This window comes from Sinocyclocheilus rhinocerous, unplaced genomic scaffold (genome assembly GCF_001515625.1).
Source record: "Sinocyclocheilus rhinocerous isolate Xijiao unplaced genomic scaffold, SAMN03320098_v1.1 scaffold466, whole genome shotgun sequence".
Classification (NCBI taxonomy): Eukaryota; Metazoa; Chordata; class Actinopteri; order Cypriniformes; family Cyprinidae; genus Sinocyclocheilus; species Sinocyclocheilus rhinocerous.
The window spans coordinates 997,433-1,007,655 of NW_015631145.1; the positions used below are offsets into that span (position 1 = coordinate 997,433).

A 10,223-nucleotide genomic window follows, 5' to 3' on the forward strand; every position below is an offset into this window, starting at 1 on the left:
AAAAAAAAAAAAAAAAAAAATCAGGAGTTTAGCAAAGATTCATCCTGTGGAGGTAATAACAGTAACAGTAATATAAAGCATAGAAATATTTTTTCCAGTCAACATCCACAGTTAAGTGCTCACTGAAAAAAAACTTCGTTTCTTGAATACAGTATTAGGCTGTCTGGGTAAGATTGGGAAGATCATTCCACCAGCAAGGAACGGTGAACATGAATGTTTGGGAAAGTGACTTTGTGCCAGTGTTGTAGAAGCACAAGGTGTTGCTCACCCACCAACAGCAGGAGTGGAGGTCGATTTTTAAGAGAGCGAGGAGCCTGTGGCGGTCTTGAACTTGATGTGAGCGGTGAACGGTAGCCAGTGAAGACACATCAATACCTAGTAGCACTACATACCCAAACCATAACTCTTGCCTAACACATTGCAAAATATACATCGTCATAGCTTTGTAATATAATAAACATTTCATTTATATAAATCTGGTTCAAATTAACCAAAGCTGCACTAAAGATATAAAGCTATTATTTTAAATTAATCATAAAAATAAACTACTACACAGAACACTGTTTAGTGCTTTGCAAAGTGACTGTCAGTTTTTTTCATCATGAAATCAAGCCTTATACAAAATACCCTCTTAATGTTAAATCAATAAGATTCTGGCCCAGGATCTTCACCATATTTCAAATCGCTTGTCTCTGATGAAGTGCTTTCTATCACCGATTTTGTTTCCGAAGAGTCTGCAAACACAAAATTGACCACACCATGATATGCAAATCAACTGATGTGTTTCAGTTCATCTACACCTCTCAAAAATTAGGATGAGCAATATCAAAGTTGTTCAATCATCAAAGTGTAAAGTAAAGCTCTGCAAAACATGTATTCTACAATGAACCAGTGTCATTTATATATGACATGTAATTTTAAATATGCATGTTAGATATACAGACTTAATTGTATTTATTATTATTTTTTACATTATTGTAATGAAACGATTCTAGATTACATATTACAAAACTTGAGACTTGGATTGAATTAAACAGCCATGTGATTTTATCAACATGAAATGCAAATAATTTATCTTTTGTTTAGTTAGTCACTAAAACTACATTTCATAGGGGGTTAATAGACCTACACTAATAAAACACAGATCACACACACACTTACCGTACAGTCTGAATATTGCTGTGAGTGCAGACGACTCTGTGGATTCTCTTTGCTGATTCATCTGTGATAGTATTGTGACTCAGGCTGTAAGAAGAAATGAGATGAGAAGTTTAAACAGAAACATGAAGCAAATTTGAATACTGTGTTTTATATATATGTCTCATATGTCTGTGTAACTCACTCCAGAGTCTGGGGTTTGTGCAGATGTGGCAGCAGCGGCTCCATGCAGTGATCAGTGAGTTTGCAGTGACTGAGATCCAGTTCTGTCAGTCCTTCAGAATATTCCAGAAACACCGCCAGCTGTTCACAAACTCTCGGGTCCATCTGAGTGTGACTGAGGTCCATCTCTCCTCCCAAAGCCTGTGAAAGAGCCTCAGCGCTCCTCAAAGAGCCTCTCTGAGATCCATCTTTACTAATACAAGCCAGAAACTGCAGCAGCAGAGCTTTACTACAGCTGATGAGAGGAAGAACGCAACGATAAACATGAATGTGAGAATAATATACAAAGATTTCATATGGAGATAAATGAATACACTGTCATAGTAGCAATGAAAGGGATCTGTCAGATGTCTTACCTCAGCTGGACTTGAGGCAGGATTGGCCAAAGTTGTTTCAGGGCCTCATCAGAGAGCTCACAGTCCTGTAAGATCAACTTCACAATGCTTTGAGTTTTCTGAAGCACAGATGAGATTATTCTACAGTCTTTTTCAGTTAGTTTCAAATGCTCTTGGTTTTCCTGTGTGTCTGTTAAATCCAGAGCAGAGCAGCAGGAGAAGTCCAGTGTGTTGTGAAGAGCAGAGAGAAGAACATCTGCTGCCTCCTGCTGGAGATCAGAGGAACTGCAGCCTGTCAACACTAACACACACAGATACTGTTAACAAACATACACAAAAGAACAGTCATGTTTAATATAATATCAGTGCTGTTATATCAGTAAACCTGAGTTGTTTGACTCTGCTGAGTAAAGGCAGAAAGCTCTCTAGCTCCTCCTCTGGTATGGAGGTCCAGAGCAGATTGAGTTTGACAGTGTTGCAGTGCTCTAGAGTGAAGCGCAGGGCAGCACAGCGAACAGAGTCCAACACTCTGGCATTCAGGTTGATGTCATTTCCTATTGAACTCATCAGACTGGACACATACTGAGGAAAGCGAGTTTCGTAAATCTCCATAATGGTGGACAGAGTAAAGCTGGGGCTCAACCTGTGGAGAAGAAGATCACTTGATAAAATCTACTTGAATTATAGGCACTCAATAAACACAAATCCCCAAATTGAAAACTACAAGCAGCTTCAATGACTTCAGTGGATGCAGCTGTTGTGATGATGTCAGTTTGTAAGCTGACCTGGAAGGCTATTTTTCATTATTTATTATTTCAAGGCATTGATGTTTGCCTACAAAACACCACTGGCTCTGCACCCCTTTACCTAAATTAACTACTTCAGACTGATGTGCCCTCTAGACGTGAATGGTGCATTATAGTGCCATCCCAAAAAGGCACAAAATCACTTTCACAGACTTTTACATTAACTGTTCCCCCCTGGTAGAATGACCTGCCCAACTAAATTCGAGCAGCTGAGTCCTTAGCCATCTTCAAAAAACGGCTAAAAACACATCTCTTCCATCTTCATCTGACCCTCTAACTCTAACACTCTTTATTCTAATTCTAACAAAAAAAACATGACCCTCTAACACTTGCACTCTCTATTCTATTTCTATTCTTACTACTTTTCTTTAAAAAAGCCTTTAGCATTCTCTATTCTTTTTCTATTCTATCTACTTGTTTTCTTTTTATTAATTATAAAAAAAACCTTGCTATGTCCACTGCATTAGGCTAACTGAGACTTGTCACAGCACTTACATATTATTGCCCTTTTGTTGGATTTGATTGCTTCTATAGTCCTCATTTGTAAGTCGCTTTGGATAAAAGCGTCTGCTAAATGACTAATTGTAATGTAAATGTATTTTGTCATGGGAATTTCTAATGAATGTAAAAAATTTTCTTGGCTAAGTTTCAGTTAACTAAACTACATAAGGACTACAACTACCACAAGGATGTGCTTGACAAATCAGACAACTGTTGTAGTTCTCATTTTACTCATAAATTGAGTGAAATAAAGTTTAATAAGGAATTGAAAATCCATTGAGAACTCGTGGCTCAAAAATAGCAATTCTCTTTCAAGTTTTATGACAAACTTTGTACAAACGGAACAGCTCTATCCTTGAAAGTTTCTTTTACCATTTCAGCTGGATTCTGTCTAACACCGGCAGAAGTTCTCTGATGTTTTCACAAGAGATTTTGCTCTTTCTAAAATCCAACTTCAAATTTAGAGCTTGATGTTGCAGCAGGTAATGAATCACATCCCAGGTCAGTGAGCAGGAAGTCAGATCCTCAGACACCTTCTTCAGAAAGCAGCGTGTCAGTTCATCATCCTGTGCTTCATACACCACTGAAACCAGCTGCTGAAGAGCATCTTTAGAGAGCCTGAACACACAGACAGAACAGGATTCAGAACAGAATTTGGTTTACTCACAAAACATGGGCCAAGCCACTGTGCTGAACACAAATCTGATAGTCTGGACCTCACTGGACAGACAACAGACTCAGGAGAGTCAAGCTGCTAAGAAAATGAAAGGGATTTTGCTTTGAGTCTTTTGAGACACGATTATGACAGAATATGCTTTGTATGTTTTATGTGATTTTCATGCGATTTTGGGTATTTTCATAACAATAACACTGTCACGAATCCGGTCTATGAACTTCAATTCACTCACCACCAGAGGTCACCCTTCCATTACATTGACTCTCGCACTACACAAACTGTTGCATGTCATCCCGGACTTCATATCCCATCATCCATTGCACGGATTGCACACAGCACTGATTGCACACAGCGAGTCTAATCACAGCTGATCTTCATGAGGCAAGTCAACTCACAGTTGATCTTCCTGAGTCAAGTCAACTCACAGCTGATTTTCCTGAGTCAAGTCAACTCACAGCTGATCTTCCTGAGTCAAGTCAACTCACAGCTGATCTTCCTGAGTCAAGTCAACTCACAGCTGATCTTCCTGAGTCAAGTCAACTACAGCTGATTGGCAGGACCCACCGCTATTGTCGGCACGTGCAGCTGGTATAAAGCTGGTATAAACCCTAAACCAGCACTCTTAAGCCCTCCAGTTCCTGAACTATTTCCCGTTCTGTTCTGTTCCGGCCAAGGAGGCCATATGAACTCGCTACCTGTCCTGTCACGGCTATGAAGGCCGCCTGTGAACTCTCTGACAGTCCTGTAACGGCTATGGAGGCCGTCTGGGAACTCCCTGCCTGTCCTAACATGGCTATGAAGGCCGTCTATGAACTCTTTACTTGAAATTTCATAGTCTTAGCCTAGTCTTGCCTTGTCTGAGTCCTCGTGTTCTGATCTTTGCCTGTGCACTTTGGATTACCTCTCTCGTCTTGCCCTGTTCGGATACTGTTTGGCCCTGCCTGGACCTTTGCTTTGTACCAGGATTATCTCTCTAGTCTCGTCCTATTGGATTATGTTCGTCGTCGATTGACCCTCACTGTTTACCGAACTGCCCATGCCTTGTCTCTTACATACCTGTTTGCCAATGTTTGATTTATGCCTGTTTCTGACCACGTCTCCAGAATAAAGCTTTGCACATGGATCCGCACGTCTCACGTCTCGTCAGCCTCGTAACAGACACATAGTATTAATCTTATAAATTGTTTTATGCAGCATGATGCTAATTGTAGCCCTACCTGTTACCCTTCTGCTATTATATTTGATAATGTATTCTGTCAAAAGAATTCATGTAAGGTTGTAAGAAACTGTTTTGTTTTGTTTTATAGCACTTTTTAAATATAATATAAAGATGTATATAATAAATGTTAATTTAGGCGGTGTGGGCCAGGAGGCACTGGACTGTGAGGAGTAGATTAAGATGTTTATGTTTGAAAAATAGGAGGCAAAAATGTTCTGCACTGGTTGTGTGGTGTGTAGATGAAAAATGGCTTTAATGCATTGTTTAAAGACCTTATGCTATGTTTATGTTTGACTACACTGCAAACGGTCCCATTTTAACTGTTATGTTGTATTCAATAAATGTTCTGCAGGTTAGCTTTTTATACAATATGCTTTAATGGTCAAAAGCAATAGCAAAAGTAATAGATCAATATTATTACATTGCAGACAAAGATTTTGAATAGCTAGGCTGGCTTGTACACTATGTTGCCAAAAGTATTGGGACACCCCCTTCTAATGAACAGGTTTGACTACTTTAGTAATTTCTCATTTTTAGTAAAAAAAAAAAAAAAAAAAAAGCATATAATGCTATTCTAGGGAATTGTGTGCTGCTTATTTTATACCAATAGTTTGAACAGGACCATTTTCTATTCTAACACAACAATGCCTCTGTGTACAAGGCAAGGTTAAAAAAAGAAAAGATTGATTCAGTCAGTGTGGAAGAACTTGACTGGTCTGCAGAAAGCCAAGTCCTAATCCCAGCTGAACACCTCTGGTGTGACTTTAAATGCAGACCTTGAGCCAAAAACTCATCACCAAACACCAGTGACTTGTACATACATATGGACAAATGTATTGGGACACCCCCTTCTTTAGAACAGAAAAAGGCACTTCCAAAACTGTGGTATCAAAGATGGAAACATAATTCATGTATTTAAAAATGGTATTACTATCTTTGTTGCCACAGTTTTGGAAGTGTCTAAAATGATTCTACGCATATGTACAAGTCATTGGTGTTTGGCGATGAGTTTTTTTTTTTGTTTTATTGAGTTTTCCCAATACTTTGGGCAATATAGTGTATGTTTGGTGCGGTAGGGGGCCCAACCTCATATTCTTTCATAGGGCCCAAAATTGCTAGCGGCGCCCCTGTCTCCCAGAAGTGCTGAAACTCCAAACAGAGAAGAAACCAATAGAGCTGAGAGACTGGACAGATGAAGAGAGTGAAGTGAAGGGATTCCTCCAGTGTCTGCCCTACATCTCACAGCTGAGGTGAGAGTCTCATGTGAAAACATTACTCTGGATTTGTTTTGTTTTCATATTTCCTTCTCAGTTAGAATTATTGCAATTTATTTATTTTTGTGAGTTACACAGAGCAGAACTACATTTCACACCATCTCAAAAACTGACTGAATTGATGATGATCCCAATAGTGCTGTTAGTAGAGCTATGAGTAACTTAAAATGTTGCTCCTCATCACAGTGTCCCTAATCCTGTAAATTTTGATAAATCTATTTATCCCTTTTTTCTTTCTGTTTTAAGATTAAGGTTATAATTATGAAACTGCTCCCATATTTCATATTATCCAGCACTAGACATTGAAGTGTGTTTACATTTGTGTCTCCACAGATTTTATCCCTTTGTTTTCTATGAGAAGAAAAGGTCTGTCCAGTTTCTGGTGAATCTGATTATTTCAGCATCAGAGTTTGATAAAACGACTGGTGAAAATAACACTGAGCTGTTCACATCTGTGTGCAGCTACACATCTTTCCCCTTCAGTGAAAACTACACTAACTGTCATGCTGCTCAGTGTAACTTCCTGCTGGATCTGTGTTCACATGTGAAGGACTATGAGACTCAAACAGGCAGGAGTGTCCTTCCAGCATTACAGCCAATTTATCAGTCAGCTCCTGCAGTCTGGAGCATAGATCTCTCAGAGAGAAAGAGCTCCATCCTCCTAGAAGTGCTGAAACTCCAAACAGAGAAGAAACCAGTAGAGCTGAGAGACTGGACAGATGAAGAGAGTGAAGTGAAGGGATTCCTCCAGTGTCTGCCCTACATCTCACAGCTGAGGTGTGATAAACAATGCATTTTATTTGACTATTGTACATAAGATGTTGTGCTTTTTCCACCACATACGGTAAACATAAGCTATATATAGTGCAAATATTTTTACTGAAGATAAGACAAACAATATGCTTGAATATTACCAGGGCAGGAGAATTTTATATTATTTAAATGTTTATTTAACGGGTTTTCCTGGCTCAAAATGAGGCGAAGGTGGTACCATCCTGATCATGTGCACAAATGCACTTATACCATGGCTTCAACTTTTTACAATATATATTAGGTGTTCTAATAATTTGATGGAGGAAGAAAATTACAATTATCAAATTAAGTTACATAATTCATTCAGAACCTGTTTTATGGACATATACTTTCTGCACCACACTATTCTGCTTATATGGAATGAGTTTGACTACTTAGTCAGTTATATTAATAGAAATGCTTCACTGGGGCAAACAAAAAAATCCTAAAATAATAAATAGGATACCCCATAACACCAGCATTTCCAGCAGTATCCAACATTTCTCAATCATGATCTTACTCAGCTAAATGTGACTATAACTTAACAGCTGTGTTGCTTGTTTGCTAGCTACCTATGCACATACAGCATACAATATTAAAAATATTCTACATCATGAACCTTAACCCAAAAACCTTTAGCTTCATACACTGTGTAAGTTAGATAATTGTGACCCTGCCTAGCTGTGGAAACCCAGCTAAAGTGTTTTTTTTTTTTAAACAGTGCATGAGTTCACTCTTTGACTCTTTGATTTGCTTAATGAAATCAATATAAAAAATAAAAATCAATTCACTCTTTGATTTGCTTAATAAAAGCCTCATTTGAGATCGTTTTGACAGACATGTTTTTTTGTGTATTATTTTCAACGTGTTTATTACTAAGTTTAGTGTGGAAAAATAGAAGCGCGCGTGCAGTGTATCTGGTTGCCATGACAACCTCATGCGCTTCCTGCTGCTGCTCTATGTAATCAGAGTATGAATTTGTAGATTTTCTATAGCAAAACTAAAATGTGTTTAAAAGTGCGACTGACCAAATCGTCCGGCTCGGTTTTCCCCCCTCGAACTTGAAGGTATCTCTAATTTGACAGTTTACCATCTTTTATTTATTTATTTTTTATTACAAAACTTGTAGAAACATACGGTGCGTTCGACTTCATGCGGCGCCGCGCAAAACGATCGGCGGCTGACTTGAAGCAGTGCATGCCGGTTAGAAATTTTGTACGACTTGAACAGGTGTTACGAGATTTTCGGTTTCCGAGATTTTCTGTTTCAGTGGGCGGAGCATGCATGAATATTCATGAGTTTCCCGGACATGCGCGTGGAACCAGGTAGACTGAGAATTTCAGTTCATGGTCCTTGTATCTCAGCAGGTTTAATGGGATATATATATTTTTAAAAAGGTAAATATATTTACAGTGTTGCACAAATTACATTTGTTTATCATTTCCTAACAGTTTATAATGTTTTTATTAGTTTACAGTGCACGTTTTGTGCAGTCGTCCCTGACTGAATGATTGCAGGCATTCTTTGTGTAATGTTAGGATAAAGCACAGCAAACTTCAGCTAGTTGTAGCCTATACATTGATTTCAGTTCTTTGTGCTCTTCATTTCTAGCTTGCGATGCTTTAAAACTGTGTCTGTTATTAGTGGTTATCATTTGTTGAATACATCACTGCCTGCAACAAATGAAATAAACGTATCTGTGGACATTTTTGTTTTGTTTTTGTATACTGGTGTGATGATCCATGTCTTAACTTGCCCCGTTCAGCATTCTCCATGTTGTCTGGTTGTGAATTGTCTGCTGTCTGGTTGTAAACTATGATACAATCATACACTGCTGCAAAAACATGTTGCTGAAATTTCTTTCTTTTTTTCATGTTTCCAATGTAAAATAGTTAAACATTTTTACAAACAATTATCACAAGGTTTATGGTTCCATTTGCACAGTGAAACCAAAAATCCCAGAACACCTGGATGATTACAGCTACAGGTTTCCAATAGTAGCGCAGATCCAACTACCATTTCAATTATTTATTTTTATGCTCTTCTGTTACCTTTTAAGTTTTAAAACTGTCATCTTCTGGCAATGAATGAAATAACATTCACCACCATATCAGTGGCCTAATAAACATTTTGCAACCTACACTGATGTTATTCTGTGTCATCTGTTCTTTGACCATGTGTTGCACTGTACCTGGATGATACACGATGATCATTGATAAAAATGCATGGTCTATTTTGATGCACAACAAACACTCATGCAACATTATTTATAGGCCAAGTCATAAAGTTTCATAAACATATATAATCTTAATTAGGCTTTTTTTCTACATAAACTGTTCCCTCCTGGTGGAATGACCTGCCCAACTCAATTCGAGCAGCTGAGTCCTTAGCCATCTTCAAGAAACAGCTAAAAACACATCTCTTCCATCTATATTTGACCCTCTAACACATGCACTCTCTATTCGTTTTCCAACTGCTTGTTTTCGTTAAAAAAAGGCCTCTAACACTAGCTTTCTCTATTCTTTTTCTATTCTATCTACTTGTTTTCTTTTTGTGGTGTATGTGTGTTGGTGTGAATGTTTGATATTATGTGAGACAGTGACATTTTGTTTTTAAAAATATGAATTCAATAGTGATTCACACTCAAAATCCAGGAAAATGTTACTCATGGAGGATGCGATTAATAAAGTAAAGTTTTCCTGAATTTTGAGCATGAATCACTATTGAATCCTTGTTACAAAAGATGTATGCACCAAAACAAGACAACATAGGATACAAGAGAGTGTGATGTTAACGTCCTTGTAGAATCTGCTGTATAAAAATATGACATAATAAAGCTAAAAAAAAAAAAACAATTCTTCACTTGATTCTGGCATTTGATACATGACATTAACATTCAAAAGTTTAGGATTACTATGAATTATTTTCTTTTTTTTAAGAAATGTATATTTTTGCTCTTCAAGAATGCATCAATTTAATAAAAATGACAGTAAAGACATTTATAATGTAAAAAAAAAAGATTTATATTTCAAATAAATGCTGTTCTTCTGAACTTTCCATTCATCAAGGAATCCTGTCGCTGTATAATGGTTTCCACACTTCATTAAGCAGTACAACCATTTTCAACTCTGATAATAATCAGAAATGTTTCTTGTGCAGACAATCAGCATATTAGAATGATCTCTGAAGGATCATGAGACACTGAAGAGGAGTTGAGATCTGACATCACAGGGGGAAAAA

General features: G+C 37.7%; 1 protein-coding gene across 1 annotated transcript in view; it reads right to left on the reverse strand.

Moving 5' to 3' along the window:
* Positions 1 to 9: 9 nt before the first annotated feature.
* The window catches only part of LOC107741630 (uncharacterized), a 26,758-nt gene continuing 16,544 nt past the window's right edge, over positions 10 to 10,223 (reverse strand). The window contains 6 exon segments of the mRNA XM_016554389.1: positions 10 to 734; positions 1,162 to 1,245; positions 1,343 to 1,615; positions 1,737 to 2,007; positions 2,051 to 2,358; positions 3,395 to 3,640. Of these exon segments, the coding sequence (XP_016409875.1) occupies positions 668 to 734; positions 1,162 to 1,245; positions 1,343 to 1,615; positions 1,737 to 2,007; positions 2,051 to 2,358; positions 3,395 to 3,640 (1,249 nt within the window). The 3' untranslated portion in view covers positions 10 to 667.